This window comes from Mustela lutreola, chromosome 7 (genome assembly GCF_030435805.1).
Source record: "Mustela lutreola isolate mMusLut2 chromosome 7, mMusLut2.pri, whole genome shotgun sequence".
In the NCBI taxonomy this organism is placed as follows: domain Eukaryota; kingdom Metazoa; phylum Chordata; class Mammalia; order Carnivora; family Mustelidae; genus Mustela; species Mustela lutreola.
Genome location: NC_081296.1, coordinates 132874839 through 132892843, shown reverse-complemented (window position 1 = coordinate 132892843; position 18005 = coordinate 132874839). Strand labels below are relative to the sequence as shown.

General features: G+C 37.6%; 1 protein-coding gene across 12 annotated transcripts in view; it reads right to left on the bottom strand.

Moving 5' to 3' along the window:
• CEP128 (centrosomal protein 128) overlaps positions 1 to 18005 on the bottom strand; it is a 393959-nt gene that overhangs the window by 268344 nt on the left and 107610 nt on the right. For all 12 annotated transcript variants that reach the window (XR_009355799.1, XM_059182638.1, XM_059182630.1 and 9 more), the window contains one exon: positions 6880 to 7230. Coding sequence is in view for 11 of the 12 variants with exons in the window: in XM_059182638.1 (XP_059038621.1) it covers positions 6880 to 7230 (351 nt within the window). In the remaining variant the exon portion in view is untranslated. The remainder of the gene's footprint in view (positions 1 to 6879; positions 7231 to 18005) is intronic.

Genomic DNA, 18005 nt, shown 5'->3' with positions numbered 1-18005 from the left:
ATCTAAGAAAGGTTATGGTACAATCAGTCATTACTTAATAAATAAAGTCGGTAGGGAGAAGAAATACACTATATGTAACTGGGAGTCTCAAAGCCCCAAAAAGATAGAAATAGGATTAAGACTAGGATAGGTGGGGAAGGGACACAGGAGACAGGTCAAGGGATCAGATGTCCATCACCCTCTGCCAGCCTCTGTGCACGGTGAAGGTGGCCACTGACAGACGGAGGGAGGCCAAGAACTACCCCTCTCGTCCTCACCGCCTCCCAAAGCAATAAAATAAGTCAGCAGCTGAGGAAGCTGGAATCACCACCCCTTTCCCCCAACACTGGCACCAAGAACAATCTCCGTCTCTGCTTACGGATGCCTGCCGTGGCTTTCACCCAGAAAAAAAAGAAAATCACGATTCTCATTTCAGAATTAGAAATAACAAGTAAAAAGGCAAATACTTACAAGGCAGTTTTACACTTCATATTTTATACTTTAGTATGAAACAATTCAAGATAAACTACAATGAGTCAATCACTCCAAAGAAACAGTTCCCTCAAAACCCTGTCAGTTTTAGCAGGGAAGAACAGCATGAAGCCAGCATGAGAGATAATAAAAGGAAGTGGTTAGGCAGCTGAGCTCTGACCATAGAAAACTGTGATTCTCAGTCCAGTCTAAGTCACCCTAGGGCCTCAAGGAAATTATTTATCTTTATAAAGATAATAATAGCACCTATATCATAGGGTTGTGATGAAGACTAGTGGCAAAGAAGAAAAAAAAAAAAAAGGGCAGAGGATTCAAGTTCAAGGAGAAGCCAGGATCCCAGGGAGATATCCGTGTAAGATAGTAATCAGATCCTTGAAGAGCAGGTATAATTGATAAAGCAATGCTCCTGGACTGAAAAGACTCGGGGCCACAGAGGAAAGAGATTACTTTGAAAGGCAGTTAAAATGGCTAAAAATATAGGGAAGTCTAAGAGTAGATGTATTACTTTTCTATTGTAGTTTAACAAATTCCAACAAACTTAATAGCAAAAAATATACCATTTATTACCTCCCTGTTTCCACAGATCCCAAGTCCAAGGAAGGTATTGTGCCCAGAGTTTCCTAAAGTTAAGTTAAGGTATCAGCTGACCTGGGCTCTTACTTGGAGGCTAACGGGAAGAATCCACTTCCAAGTTCATCCACGTTGTTGGCAAAATTTAGTTCCATGCACTTAACACCCTGGTCCCTATTTCCTTGCTAGCTTTGGGCCAGGGATTGCTCTGAGCTTCTAAGGCCACCCACACTCCTTGCCTCATGGACCCCTCAGACGCTGAAGCCAGAAACACCACAATGAATCTTTCCTGTGTTTCAAATCCCTCAACTTTCCCCTCTCTCAACAGCCAGAAAAATTTCTATGCTTTTACGAATTCCTGTGATTAGAGTAGGCCCACCCGGATAATCTCCTTATCTTAAGGTCAACTCTGCCATATAACAGAACCACGAGAGTGATATCTCGTCATGTTCACAGGCTCCAGGAATTAGGGTGAGTCATCTTTGGGAGGTCCACTTACCATACCAGACAGAAACTGGCAGAATCGAGTCTTGGCTGTAAGGAATATGCAAACAGGGCGTGAAAACAAGAGAAGTGGCTTCAAGACTATGCTTAATGTTTGGAACAGATAACATGGGCCCTGGCTAGGAGTTAAGAGACTTCCCTGCTGCCCAGAAGATAAAGATTTTATTTTCAAGATGGAGATCTAGCAGGTAAAACATCTGTGATTGCAAAATACTGTATTATCTTCCTAAAGTTGGTTTAAACAGCGATATTTATTTTTCTCACATAACATGAACACCAGAGATGGAGCACTTCAAGAAGAGTCCTTCAAAAACTCAGGCACTGCTACTCTACAGTTCTCTAGATTTTGCCCTTGGTTTCAGCATTCCACGTATCATATCAATTCATGACAAAGGTGGCACCCTTAGAGTGGACAGTCACAGACTACATTAGTCAAGTTTGCAAATTCTTTGGCAATAAAGATACTAAAAACTAAGTTCTAGTTGCTTTTTGTTAATTGCTTGGCTAGTAGCCACAGCCCAAGATTTTGTCTAGACATTGTCTCCAAATCCGAAAATGACAGTGTCTTAACTGCCACCTCAATATCCTGGACATTCCTCAGTTTAATAGGCTTTATCTTGAGGAACTCAAAACAATAGACTTGGATCCCTCTTGGCCAGGAATGCTGAAGTAGAAGCACTTGAAAGAGGCCTGAGAAATCAGGCTTGTTTTTCACCTCATTTTTACTTCAGCTAAGTTTCCTAGTTCCCTCTCTTGCTTGGACTAACTTCAGCAAGGACAGGTCATTTGGCTAATCCATCACTGAAAACCTCCAAATTATCAGACTATGTATATTTGGATTACAGACTGCAGATTTTCAGTCTCTCTACCCCCCCAAAAATCTTGCTCTCTGCTTTTACTATTTCTTTTTCTCCACTTTTAGACAGGCAGGCTTCAACCTATATTTGTCTTTCTCTTGTAGATCTGTTCTGAAGTCTATAGTAAGATCACAACACATGCCAACATCCTAAAGTTTTCCCAAAAGTCACTTAATACCCCACTCTGAGGCACAGCATCACTGCCCGAAAGTACGATTTCTGATGGCTCAACTAACAACTACTTCCAGTAGCACAGTTTGCCAACTTCCCCTTTAAAAAAGTATGATGCTCCTGTCTCTACTTCAGTTCTCCATTTAGTCAATCCTACATTTTAGGCTCTTTTACTTAAAGCTCCTTACTCCGAGAACTGATGTGTCCTGTCAGCTTGAATATCTTCTGCTGAGAGTAAGAGAAAACTCCAATTCCAGCTGACTTAAACTACAAGGTAATTTAATATCATTCCAGGCAGAACTGTTCCAGACATGGTGTCAAAGCTCTACGTCTGCCTCTCTGCACTTCTCTCGGCAATACCTTCTGGTGTGTGAGACTTCGTTCTCAGGACCACAGTAAGACGGCCAACTTCGGCTACTGCAGGCATCACAGCCGAATAGAACAAAACCAGAGAAGGGAAAAAATCTCTCTTATGTGTCTTCTTCAGGGGTGAGTAAATGTTTACCAGAAGCTCCCCCCAACAGACTTCATAACTCATTTTCCATGGCTCAAAAGAGGGTTATATGCTTGGTAACTGGCCTACATTAATTTTTGAATGGAATGGAATGGATTGAATGAATGAGGGAGGGAGTAGATGGGGATAATCAAGACCACTATGGAAGCCAACTGATGTTTCTAGTAAGTATTGCCTGTATATTCAGGAGCAGAAGAGCTGGGTTGATTCCAGATTGAAGGTAAGTTAAGATCTGTGAAGTAGAAGAAAGAAATCAAAGATGCTGGTGAGCAGGTCGTCAGAGAAGCTCTTCATGAAGTTCAATTTGACAGGAAAAAACAGATTGCAGGAAATGACTGGTCAACTGGAGGAATGTAGAAAGATCAAAATCATACGGTAATCATTAAAAAAGGAAAAGGAAATAAAAGAAATGTGTAAGATCAGAGACTAAAATTTTGGAAGTAAAGATTTGGACATGGAGAAATTACAGATGAGGACAATTTTTAGTCACAGAAATTAGCTGCTGAGTGACTTGGAGGTCACTGTAAAATGGGAAATTAGTGAAGTTTAAGGATGCTGAAGTTTAAGATTGCTGAGATGAACTTTGTAATCACTAAAGATGATGATAAGAATTACATGTAATGAAACAGGGTGAGGGGAAGCCAGGTGCAAAAATCCTTGAGAAATATGGAGGCATAATGGAAAAATATGTAGCAGTCAGGAACAATGAGAAGAGAATGTCCTAACCACACAAACCCAGCTTCCAAAGAAGAAAAGCTCTAAGAGAAGATTACGAAGGAACGATTGAAAATGGCTGTTGAAGCCAGAAGAAAGATATTGTCTAAAACCATCATAAGAATAGAAACGAACTTTTCAAAGCCTGACCACAAAATACACACAGAATTTTGTTTCCTAATGAACTAAAAGGTAGACAAAATCTTTAAAAAGGAAGAAAAGTTATTTTTCTGCATATGAAGGTATATGCAGATGGATTCTGGGTTATTCTAATATATCCATACCTTAGCCTTTCTAAAATTGCCTATGGTAGAACCATATATACATTTAAAATGTATTTAGCACTGATCCTTCTTTTCAACTTTAAAATTAAAAAATTCAGCTGTTAAAAGACAGTATATATTACATACACTCCTTTTTTCCTCAGTATGAAGGCAATACAAAAAAGGAAAAGATGTCAATTTAAGATTCTTGAAGTCAAATATTATCAAGCAAAATGCTCAATACAGGGCAAACCAATTCTTCTGCCAACTCAGCAAGAAAAACAAGCAACCTAAGAAGCATTCCTATTATCCATATTAAAATATACATCTATGTATTTGGAAATATTCAGGAAGTATATCCTACCAAATTTCCAAAAATGTAAAAAACAGGAAAAAAGTAAATTAGAGCAATTTTTAAGAGAATACAACCCTTTAGCCTTCTACTACATTTTTAAGTGGCAAATCTTAAAGCAGAAAATAAATTACACTGGAAAAAAGAGAAATGGTAGTAGGGAAACACAAAAACTGTATTGTTTGAGCATAGAAAATGTCTTAACAAGGTTACTTATTAAACAATTTACTCTGTAAAACAATGTGTTTTATTTGGAATTTAGTATTATTTTTATTTTAATATATACTTCCAAATATACCCTCGAGTAACTTTTTGAAAATAATTAGCTCAAAAAAACAAAAAACAAAAAACAAAAACAAAACAAAAAAACCATACGCTGTATTCCTAAATGCCTTAGGGCGGTTTTGTGATTTTATTAAAAATTAAATACTCCTTAGAGGTATTACTCAGTAAGACATAAACATAAAGATGCTTTTTTCCGAAATTATTTACAACGTACTTCCATATCATGGATTTACTGGACGCTTACATGTGCAATGAAATAGCTGTTACCCTTTCTTCCTTGATTAACCGCTGCTCTAACTCCAACACGCGGCATTCATTTTTAAGGCTTTTAAAGTGGAAATTACAATGCCTGCTGTGATAATTGTGATACTATCCTAACTGTGGCAATCACTTTAAAACTACTTCTTTGCTTATCATTAGCAATGCTAAGTGATAAAAATAATTATATCAAGAGCATTCTGGGAAATAATTGTTTAACAATTTTGAGTATCTAAAAAAACTCCATCTAGAAAACTCTGCACCATGGATTAGGATACTGTCTGATGACATGAACCCTTCTACATTTCCTCTAATTAAGTAAAATCCCCAGTTTTCAATCAGTCAGTCCCTCGTACCCACCTTCTTTCTAGCTACCTCCCCTACCGTCATGCTCATTGAACCAGTTGCCAGACCAGACTGACAACAGGATAATCAAGGTAGAGCAATTTCCTGGGATCAGATCAGTTCAGCTTCAAGTCTGAAAGCTTTAGAGCTGCTTTACCTCAGGGCAACTAGTCACCCAGTATGTGTCAGATGGGTTAAACTGAAAAAAGCACTCCACAATGAGTGCAAGGTGATCACTTCCCCCAGCCTCTAGATGTCCACGAAATTCATATCTAAATGGTAAAGCATCTTTTCTGGGACAGCTCATCTGAAATAAGCATCTGTCACTCCTAAGTGCTGACAACTGATTTTATAAACATAATGGCCTTACATTGTGCTTTCCTTTGAAAGAAAGTCAACTTATCCAAATGATTATTCTTTTGGAATGTTCAGAATTCTGGACAAGTGACAAATGACAAAGCAGAAATGATAAACCAAGACTATACATGGATAAAAATCAACCCTGACTTTGCTGTTTATTATCTTACAAACATCTAGGCTTAATTCAACCCAAAGATATAGTTGAGAATCAACACAGGAGCACAAAATTCATTTAAAGTAACTGATGATAACACGGGAAAGACGATGTGAAATGCATACACGGTTCAGTGAAATGCTTTTTGTTGCAATCAAAAAGGCACAAAAGCAGAGTCTTAAAGAGGCTTGTGACCTGATAATACTGCTCAGGCAGTGAGATTATGAACGTCATTCATTTAACGAAAGTGATTATAGTTGCTGCCAGAAAATGGTCCCGTAGTAACTACTACATATTTAAATGTTCCTTTCCAACCAATACTTAAGTTGAAATTTACTAAAAAATTAGATTTTAAAATACATGCACTGGGGGAAAAGTCAGGTGATATTATGGAAGACTTTGTGATTTTTTTTTTTCCATTTGAAAATCAAAGAATAATTTCAGCTTCGGGAACTAAAAGCCAAACTGAGGGAGGGGACGGGACCTCTTTTTTGTTTTTTTTTTTTTTAAATAAACATATAATGTAGTATTAGCCCCAGGGGTACAGGTCTGTGAATTGCCAGGTTTACACACTTCACAGCACTCACCATACATAGCCCATACCCTCCCCAATATCCATAATCCCACCCCCCTCTCCCTACCCCGCTCCCCTCCCCGGCAAGCCTCAGGTTGTTTTGTGAGGTTAAGAGTCTCTTATGGTTTGTCTCCCTCCCTTCCTACCCCCAAACCCCCTCACGTTGCATCTCCACTTTCTCATATCAGGGAGATCAGATGATAGTTGTCTTTCTCCGATTGACTTATTTCACTAAGCACAATAGAGGGATCTCTTTCTAAGGGCCAACTCTAAAAACTCACAGAATGTTCAACTGTGGAGAAGACTTTAAAAACTTAAAAAATTAAATTACTTTTTACCTTGAAAAAGCCAAGACATAAAGACTCTTCTATCAAGGACATCATGATAGGTACATGCACAGTACAGCACTCAAGTGTTTGTTCAAAGGATGGATGAATGAATGGTCGGCCACAGCAAAAACCATTCTTTAGGAATTTGGATTTTATACCTGATTATTCTTGTCTGTCAGTTGATCAAGAGTTTCAGACTGTTTCTCCAGCGCTCGCTCTAACTTCTTGTGCTTAAGCTTCCACTGCCTGATGGACTCCTGAGCTTTCAGTTTCAGCTCTTCTCTCCTCTTCTCTGCCTCCTGCCTCAGGGCCTCTGACTGCTGGAACTCGAGGAGGTACTGCTCCGCCTGCTTGGTCGCATCCTCCGCATGGTGGGTCAGCTCTGATATCTGAAGGTCAGCACGCTTGTGTTTAGCCTCACAAGTTTCAAAGTGATTCTGGATCTCCTTAAGCTGATCCAACATCTGTAGCTGCTCCTTTTCTTTGTGCTCCAATTGATGTGTTAAATTCTGGGAATAAAGCATGACAAATATTAGGAACATGTTCTTGTCAAAACTGGATGTCTAACATAGCATCAAACAAGAATCTCTAATGTCTGAGAATGACTGAAATGGGAACCACCTGTACCAAATTTCATTAGTAGTCAGTCTAGAAGACATGAGTCCCTCTCTATGTATTTTATGGGCACCTAAGTTGGGAATAATTCGTTATAGAAATAGTTCCTCTCTTGGAGGCTTAAGTGGGTAGAAGAAGAATAAATGAAACAAGATGGGATTGGGAGGGAGACAAACCATAAGTGACTCTTAATCTCACAAAACAAACTGAGGGTTGCCGAGGGGAGGGGGTTTGGGAGAAGGGGTTGGGATTATGGACATTGGGGAGGGCATGTGATTTGGTGAGTGCTGTGAAGTGTGTAAACCTGGTGATTCACAGACCTGTACCCCTGGGGATAAAAATATATGTTTATAAAAAATAAAAAAATTATAAAAGCAAAAAAAAAAAAAAAAAGAAATAGTTCCTCTTTTTTAGACTACTTCATTATCCAAATAGGGAAAACACATATTTTCTAGTTGACAGTCACCAAAGTAGAAGGACTTTTTTTTTTTTTAAGATTTTATTTATTTATTTGACAGATAGAGATCACAAGTAGGCAGAGAGGCAGGTAGAGAGAGAGGAGGGGGGGAAGAAGGCTCCCTGCTGAGCAGAGAGCCTGATGCAGGGCTCAATCTCAGGACCCTGAGATCATGACCTGAGCAGAAGGCAGAGGCTTTAACCCACTGAGCCATCCCGGCACCCCATAGAAGGACTTTTGATGAGAAAAACAACGTGCATCACTTTAGTAAGAATCTAGCACTTGGTCCAACTGAAAAAAATGTCAGTTTTAAAAACTGTCAGATTATCACAGCAGTCATATGTAATATTTCACTTTCTGGCAACACATAAATTTTGTTACAATAGAATAAAAATACCTAATAAAATATGCACATTGATGATAGAAAGATCAATATAGATAATATTTAAAGTTCATTTAAAAGACTCTCAATAAAGTGTTTATAGGCACATTAATTCCAGCTAAATCTAATGTTATAAATTTGCTAAACGTAGCTCAAGCTTACAAAAATCAGGGTAGGATAGATTTTTAAACAAACAAATTTATTTGAACTACATAATAATTAAGAAAAGCAAACCTGAACTCTTAAAATCCAGCTTCCCAGAATGGGTCAACAATACATTTGGAAATTGCACTAACTCATCATGCTTCATACATATTTTCAATTTGAAAAGACCTAGTAAGGATCTATTTTTAACTTAAAAATGAGAGGACACTTTTATATAACATTTTAAACAAATAAAAGAATATTGTAATCATTAACATTAAGCCACTATTATAGAGCTTTGGAAGGGAGTGACAAATTAAGAAATAATGTACCCCGTGTGCTGCCCCTCCTGAGCCTTACTTTCCAATGCTCAGGTGACAAAGGTAACATGAAAAGGCCATGTTCAGGGGACTAAGATGATACCGGAGCTGGACAAACAATAAATATCATCTACATTGCTGTAAGGCTCCTACAAATGCAGGCTGGAAACATTTACCAACTTCCCCTGATTCTCACAGCAGAACGTCCGGTTCCAGATTCCATTATCCCCGCACCATGGCTCAAATAAGTGAAATACAATTTCTTTCATGGTTAAAGTCATTGTTTGACATCATGGCAAAAAATACAATAAAAATAATGCCTTGAAAACAAGTTTCATTTTCAGAGCAACAGGTTTGCATTTGCTCAGTTTGCTAAATTCAATGCAGCATGGAAGAGATGAGTCACTCCTTTATCTACCCAAACAAAATAGTAAATTGAGAACTGTGCACTTGTTTGTGCGGAAAATTCTAAAATGAAATCAGAAAGCCATAGTGGTAGTGGTTTGCCCTTTTGCCCTTATCTAAAAGTTTTATCACTAAGATAGAAATCAACTTTACTGGGCGCCTGGGTGGCTCAGTGGGTTAAGCCGCTGCCTTCGGCTCAGGTCATGATCTCAGGGTCCTGGGATCGAGTCCCGCATCAGGCTCTCTGCTCGGCAGGGAGTCTGCTTCCTCCTCTCTCTCTCTCTCTGCCTGCCTTTCTGCCTACTTGTGATCTCTCTCTGTCAAATAAATAAATAAAAATCTTTAAAAAAAAAAAAAAAAAAAGAAATCAACTTTACTAACCCGCTGTATTCGCATGATTTCTCCATCAGCAGAGAGATGCTAATATTTTTTTTTTCTAACAAACACTTCGGAGAGTGGGTACCCTTCCTACATGTTAAGCACATAGCTTACAAAATGGTTAATAAGACCTGGCTTTGATACCAAAAAACTAAATAATATAAACTGGGGAGATACTCACACTATCAGCTAGATTACAACTGCAAATGATGCTAGATGCTAAAATGAGGGACAGTTACCTGAAGGGGACTAAATTCTACAGTGTGGCTGGGGAGGGTTTCTCTTGGGAGATGACATATTAGCTGAGATCTAAATGAGAAGGAGCTAGCAATAATAATTATTATTACTACTAAAGTTTACTGAGCACTTGAGTTACACAAAGGATTAAGCAAATACTTTATAAGAATGACCACACTTGGTCCCACTATTACTATCTTAATTTTAGTGATCCGTAACCAACTCTTGGAACCTGCCCAAGATCACATACCTAATATGTGAGCAAATGGGATTTAGACCCAGATTGTCTGGCTGGAGAGCCCATGTTTTCAACTCTTTGCTAAGTGGCCAGATTCTCAGATGAGCCTAACTCTTTGTCTGTCTGTCACCTACTCTCACAGTCCTATCTTAGTGGTTCTGTTCAGAAGGGCCATCTATGAAACAAGAGTCCCAGTACTCCCTTCTCCCCACTACTCCTCCTCTCATCCCTTTTCCCCATTCCTCAGGCCTTTGGCTTTATCTCCCCATCTGCCCAGTTCCCTCACTCCTTTTCTTCTCATGCATCTGCTCTTCATTGTCAGGAAGATGACCATGCCCTGACATTTCTTTTGCTGGCTTTAAATCCAAGTTTTTTTGACCTAACTTCTTTAATTTTCACTTTAACCACTCCCTTGTTCGCATTTCAAACTCCTTTTTAAAGCTGAAATTAAATGGTAAAACTACCAGCTCTGGGGGAATTAACACATTTCCTGTTTCCTATATCAGGTTCCTGAGTCCTCCAAGGAAAACCAAACAGGAGTATCAGTTGATGTGATGGCATGCAGAGGCAAGCCCTTGGTGCAGAAATTCTACTGCATGCCTCTTCCCAATCCACACAGTGGCCCTTCCAAAATGGCCTGCCTCAGACCCACCATCTTTTCTCTCACTTCTAGTGTGTAACATAGCTCCTTAAAAAATGAAATTGAAGCTCTTATGCAGGACATCCCTTAAATTTCCTTAATGTACCATTTTGAAACTTAACCAATGAATAGTCTGTCCTCCTGTCTAGTCTCTGAGGAAAGGGGATCTTCCCTAGACAAATTAGCCTATCTTTGTAATTTCCTTCCATATCCATCAAGGGTTTCATACATCAATTATATATTCTCTTCCTTGTACTGAACCTCTCTTTTCCTACTGGATCATTCTTCTCTACTATTTACATCTTTAAAAAAAAAAAAATTACAGGATGCCTGGATGGTTCAGTTGGTTAAGCGGCTGCCCTCGGCTCAGGTCATGATCCCAGTGTCCTGGGATCAAGTCCCACATTGGGCTCCTCACTCAGCAGGGAGCCTGTTTCTCCCTCTGCCTCTGCCTGACACTCTGTCTGCCTGTGCTCATGCGCTCTCTCTTTCTCTCTCTCTGACAAATAAATAAAATCTTAAAAAAATAATAAATCACAGTAATAATTTTTTCTTAATGAAACAAATTGAAGAGGATACAAACAGAAAGATAGTTCATGTTCATGAATTGGAGGAATCAGTATTGTTAAAATGTTTATATTACCCAAAGCAATCTGCAGTTTTCATGCAATCCCTATCAAAATACCAAAAGCATTTTTCACATAACTAAATCAAATAATCCTAAAACTTGTATGGAACCACAAAAGACCCTAATAGTCAAAGCAATCTGAAAAAGAACAAAGCTAGAGGTATCATGATCCCAGATTTCAAGATATACTACAAAGCTAATATAATCATAACAGTACATACTGGCACAGAAATAGGCACACAGATCAACAGAATAGAATAGAGAGTCCAGCAAGAAGCCCACACTTTCATGGTCAATTAATCAATGAAAAACGAGGCAGAAACATGCAACAGGAAGATTCTCTTTAATGGTATTGGGAAAACAGCACAGCTACATGCAAAAGAATGAAACTGGACCACTTTCTTATACCATAGACAAAAATAAACTCAAAATGGATTAAAGACCTAAGTATGAGATCTGAAACCATAAAATTCCTAAAGAAAATATAAGCAGTAATTTCTTTGACATCAGCCATAAAAACAATTTTTCCAAATATATCTACTTTGGCAAGGAAAACAAAAAGCAAAATTAAACCATTGGGCCTACACCGAAATAAAAAGCTTTTGTACAGTGAAGGAAACCATCGACAAAACTAAAAGGCAACCTACCTAGTGGTAGAATATATTTGCAAATGAGATATCCAATAAGGAATTAATATCCAAAATATATGAAGAACTTAGACAACTCAACATCAAAAACCAATAATCCATAAAAAATGGCCAACAGACCATGAAAAAAATGCTCAACATCATTAATCAGCAGGGAAATGCAAATTAAAACCACAATGAGATACTTTATACTTGTCAGAATGGCTAAAAAAAACAAACAAACAAAACACACACACACACACAAGAAATTACAAGGTGTTGGTGAAGATGTGGAAGAAAAGAAACATTCATTCACTATTGGAGGGAATGCAAATTGGTGCACCACTGTGAGAAATGGTATGGAGGTTCCTCAAAAATTACAACTAGAATTATCATATTACCCAATAATTCCACAACTTTTTTTTTTTAGTGAAAACACTAATTCAAAGGGATACATGGACCCCTATGTTTATTGCAGCATTATTTACAATTGCCAAGATACAGAAGCAACCCAAATGTCATTCACAGATAAATAAAGATGTAACACACATGCGCACATGTGCACACACAATGGAATATTATTCAGCCATTAAAAAAAGAATGAAATCTTGCTGTTTGCAACAACATGGGTGGATCTACAGGGTATAATGCTAAGTGAAATAAGTCAGTCACAGAAACACAAATACTGCATGATTTCACTCATATGTGGAATTTAAGAAACAGAACAAAGAAAAAAAGAGACCAAAAAAAAGACTTTTTTCCCCAGCTTTTTTTTTAATTATGTTCAATTAGCCAACATATAGTACATCATTAGTTTTTGGTGTACTGTTTAACGATGCATCAGCTGCATATAACACCCAGTGCTCATCACCACACGTGCCCTCCTTAATACTCATCACTCAGTTATCTCATTCGCCCAACCTACTCCCCTTTCTGCAACCCTTAGTTTGGTTCCAGGAGTCTGGAATCTCTCATAGTTGTCTCCCTCGCTGATTTTTTCCTGTTCAGTCTTCCCTCCTCCTTCCCCTGTGGTCCTCTGTGCTATTCCTTATGTTCCACATAGGAGTGAAACTATACAATAATTGTCTTTCTCTGCTTGACTTATTCCACTTAGCATAATTCTCTTCAGTTCTACCCATGTCAATGCAAATAACAGGTATTCATCCTCACTGATGGCTGAGTAATATCCCATTGTATATAAGAACCACATCATCTTTATCCATTCATCTATTGAAGAGCATCTCACATCTCAGCTCCTTCCATAGTTTGGCTACTGTGGACATTGTGTGCCCCTTGTTTTCACTACATCTGTATCTTTCAGGTAAATAATAGTGCAATTGCTGGGCTGTTGGGTAGCTCTATTTTTAATGTCTTGAGGAACCTCCATACTGTTTTCCAGAGTGTCTGTACCAGCTTGCATTCCCACCAACAGTGTAAGAGGGTTCCCCTTTCTCCACATCCTCACCAACACTTGTTTTTTTCCTATCTTTTTATTTTTCGCCACTAACTGGTGTAAGGTGGTATCTTATTGAGGTTTTGATTTGTATTTCTCTGATGGCTAGTGATGTGAACATTTTTTCATGTGTCTGTTAGCTATTAGTGTGTCTTCTTTAGAGAAGTGTCTGTTCATGTCTTCTGCCCAGTTACTGACTGGGTTATTTGAAAAAACAGACTCTTAAACACAGAGAATGAACTAGCTGTTTTCGGAGAAGGGGGTGAAAGGATGATGAGGAAAATAGATAAAGGGGATTAATAGAACATTTATCTTGATGAGCAATGAGAAATGTATGAAACTACTGAGTAATTGTGTTCACCTGAAACTATTGCAGCACAATGTATTATCTATACTTGAATTTAAAAAAAAATCACAGAAATAATTTTTTTTAATGAAACAAACAAACAAAAAAAAACTTATCAATCTGACATGATCGAACCAGTACTCTATATTCTGCTTCCTATTAAGTCAAACTCCTGGAAAGAGAAGTCTACACCTGGTACCCCACAATTTTATTCCTAATTAATTTCCCCATTCATTGGATTTGGTTTTCATACATATTATACAATTAAAATAGCTCTCATCAAGATATCCAAAGATCCTCTTTAGCCAAATACAATGGACTCTAAAAATCTACCCTAGTTTCTTTGTAGCATGTGGCACTGTTGATGGCTCCTTCTGTTTTATAAGTCTTTCTTCTTCCCTGACTTTCATAATACCCCTCTCTTCACTAGTTCTCCTTTTATTCCTGCTCTTTAATCTCCTTTCCTTGGTCTCTCCCACCATTTAGCTTTTAAATACAGATAACAGTCCAAAATTCTAGAATTACACATCATTCTATATATAAAATATCTTCAGTAGGTAAGTAAGCATGTAGGTAGACAACGATACAAGTAATTTTCAATTCAGAAGCCAGGATCATTTTCTAAACTCCAGACCTTTAAATATTGAATTATATAATGATGTCCTACATCTGGGAATTCCACAGCTTCTTAATTTTAGCATGTCAAAAAAATTGAATTTATCTGATGCCCAACTCCTAACAATTAAGGTAGTTCTACTAATAAAATGGCAGTAATGGCTTTCTCTTCTGAGAAAGTATAGAAACGGGAATGGAATTGTATATATAAATAGCGAGCCAAGTTTGAAGTAACTGCTGTAGGAAAAGAGAAAATGAACAAGAGATAAATGTTTAAAAGCTAACAAACAGAAATAAGGTCACAGTTAGATAGTCTCAAATTTATAATAGACTCAAACATACAAAATTCTCTGAATATCCCTAACAAGCTCTTGAATCCAGGAGGAAAATAAGTTCATCATTATTTATTCTTCTATAATTACAGAACAACAAGAATAGGCACATGATTAACATATGCAAGCCCCAGAGCTTAAGCACATAAATTTCATTGTTCTCACATTTTAAAAATTACAAACTTTCATATTAACATATTTCATACAATAACTCACTTAGAAGAATACTTGAAAACATCATGGCATTAATTGGGTATGTAAGTATAAATGAATAGAAAAGGATGTGGTTCTAATTGTAAATAATTGTGGTTCTTACTACTGATGGGAAAATAGGATTGAATTTGAACTGGATGAACCCTGCCTCTAACTACTCTGAGTCTGGAAACCGCTGCCACTGATTTGCTCCCATCAGTCTGTCTGCATTATGCTTCAGGTAAAACCTGTCATAGAACTCCTGTCTATATTCATTCCTTGGCAGGTCCTGTTCAGCCACAGTTTTGATGTTGTCTTTAATCCATCTTCCTCAAATAACAAATCAGAATAATCTAATTGTAACAAACATTTCTGCCCCATCAATCAAGAGAGTATTTTACAGAACCCTCACAACAATCCTTCACATACGCACACATCTATAGAGAGCACACAAGTAAACAAACACATCATTAATCCATGGATAAATGCTTTTAGGGTGGGCAGATATACCAAATACTAGTATCTTCCTATGTACTACATGAAATGCTAAATGAAAGGCAATTTTCTTATTTATTCCATTAGGATGATTTCCAATTCTGTTATTACTACCATACATTCCTGGCAGCCTCTTCTACCCTAAAGAACATTTTATAGTTAAACTGTGTGAAATTATTTCAGCCACTAGAGCAGAGTTGTTAAATTTCATATCGTTTAATCAAGTCTATTACTTATTTCTCACTATGTAAGTACTGTCAAAGACAGGAACTATCCAAAAACACAGAATTTTTTTTTTTTTTCCCCACCAAGAATTGTTTCCAGTTATATGGGAGAAAAAACTTTGGTTCCTACTGGGAACATTTTAGATTCTATAGCTGGGCCTGAGAATTAAACCAACACAAGACAGATTAACAGGGAAAAAGCACACAAATTTTATTTAATATTTTTACATAGACATAGGAGCCTTTGTTGGGAAAATGAAGACCCTACAAAGTGGTTGGGATCAAGAGCTTCTACGCTTTTTTAAACATAGAATTTGTGGGGAAATGACAAGAAAAAGGAAAAGGGATCTAATAAGCTTCGAGGGGTAATAAACTGTGGGAAAGTGGCTAGGAAATATATGGGGGGAATCTAACTGAAGATTGGGGTTATTTTAAGTTCCTTTGTACATATCCACTTTGGAATCAACTCCCAATCTCCAGAGATTAAAAAAGGTTTTCTTCCTGGTAGAGGGAGTGTACCTTCCTCATGGGAAATATTATGACCTTCTTTAGGTAGGAAAAGAGGTCAGAGTACCTTTTCTGCATCTACTATTTCTCAAGTGCCTTCAGCTCACAATAATCGATATGCCAAAGTAGAACATTTGGGGATGCTACGTTCTGATCCCTTTCACAGCACCTTACCAAAGATTTATAAACACTCCAACTCAATCTAAAACGATATACATTTCTCTTTCATCTCTTTCTCCTTATTTAGGTGGGAAAAAAATGTTAATAAGCAGTTGTGTCGAGGGTCTCAGGTTTGCTGATAACTAGAAGGATTCCCCGGATTCAGCATATAGTCATACTTATGTTGAGATTTATTAGCCTGAGAAGATACAAGGCAAAATCAGCAAAGGGATAAGAACATGGGGTGGAGCCAGTGGAACCCGGGCACAAGCTTCTAGGAGTTCTCTCCCTGCAGTCAGAGGGTACACTCAATTCTTCCAGCACTGAATTCTGACAACGTGTGTGAGGTACTTGCTACCAGGGAAACTCATTAGAAACTCAGTGCTCAAAGTTTTCATTAGAAGCTAGTCACTTAGCTACTGTCTGTCTAGTATGGGCCAAAATCCAGACCACCAGAAGGAAAGCAGTTGTTCAGCACAAACCACACTCTTTGTAAAAAAGGTCTAAGCACCGTGAGCTACACCTTATCATTTAAGGAAAGTTTCTTACTTGATTATTATTAAAGTTCCCAGATGCCAAACAAGGGCCTATTTTGGAAGCTGACCTAAGGAAAGAGTCTCTGGTCTACTTTGTTAACTCCCTTCTTTCCAGTAGTAAAATGGCCAAGGAACAGACAGAAAGGAAAAGAATCTATTAAAGAATGCATTATAGCTGCATTTAGAAGATGATAGAACTTTCTTCCTTTAAAATTGATTGGCCTTGGCTACCAATGGCTTCCCTTTTAATTACTGCAGTGTTTGCATTCAAATTATAACTACAGACAGCCCACTCATATGAATAAGGCATTAAAATGAAAATAGAAAATGAAAAAGAGATACTCTATTTTTAAAAATTAGTATGGATAGGAACCATCATAAATTCTAGCTTTAACTGTTCAAACATCTAAGATCATAATTTCACATATGTGGATTACAAAATAAATATTTACCAACTTGAAATTACCAAAGTGGAAAAACTGGACTAGCTAGGAGAATAATGGAATAAATTTATAGAATTAAGAAACCAGTTCCGTCTAGTATATGAGGATCTTCCTACCTGCCTTCTTTTTATTTCTCATATTCTTGAAGAATTACTAAACCTACATTGAAACAATTTCCATTAAAAGACAAAAAGCAGACTACTATGTAGGTGACAACAATGATTATTTGTTCACTGATATCACTAACATACAGTGTAGCACAATTTTTCCAGTACTCTTATTTGATAGTCAATGCATACAAAGGATTGGGCACCTTAGGGAATATTTAAAAATGAAAACTTCATCCCAAAAAAGGGTCTCAGAATATTTATTTTAAATAAACATTTTCATCTAGTATTATGTACTTTGTGTGAGACCTTTAAGGGTAATGAGAAAAGAGCCACACTTTAATGACTCAAAAACAACATCCTAGGGAAATAGCAGCATATCTGGGAAAGAACATGAATCACAGACTTGAGATCAAATCCCAGCTCTGTCACTCTATGACCTTAGGAGAAGTGTTTACCATCTGTGAGCCAAGGCAACCAAATTTATAAAGACGACTCAATAACATCTACATATCAGAAGAATGATCACCTACACAAAATCAATTGGATAAACATCTGGAAGACTCATTGATTGGCATACTTTACAAACTCAACAATGCAAACTCAAAGGTTTATTGCTAACTAGAAACAACATTAAAATTAGAGAGGTAGGCACCTTGGCCGCCCAGCCAGTTAAGTGGTTGTGTCTGCCTTCAGCTCAGGTCTTCCTCCCAGGGTCCTGGGATCAAGCCCTGCGTTGGCTCCCCACTCAGTAGGAATCTGCTTCTCTGTCTCCCTCTCCCCTCAGTACTACTTGTGCATGTTT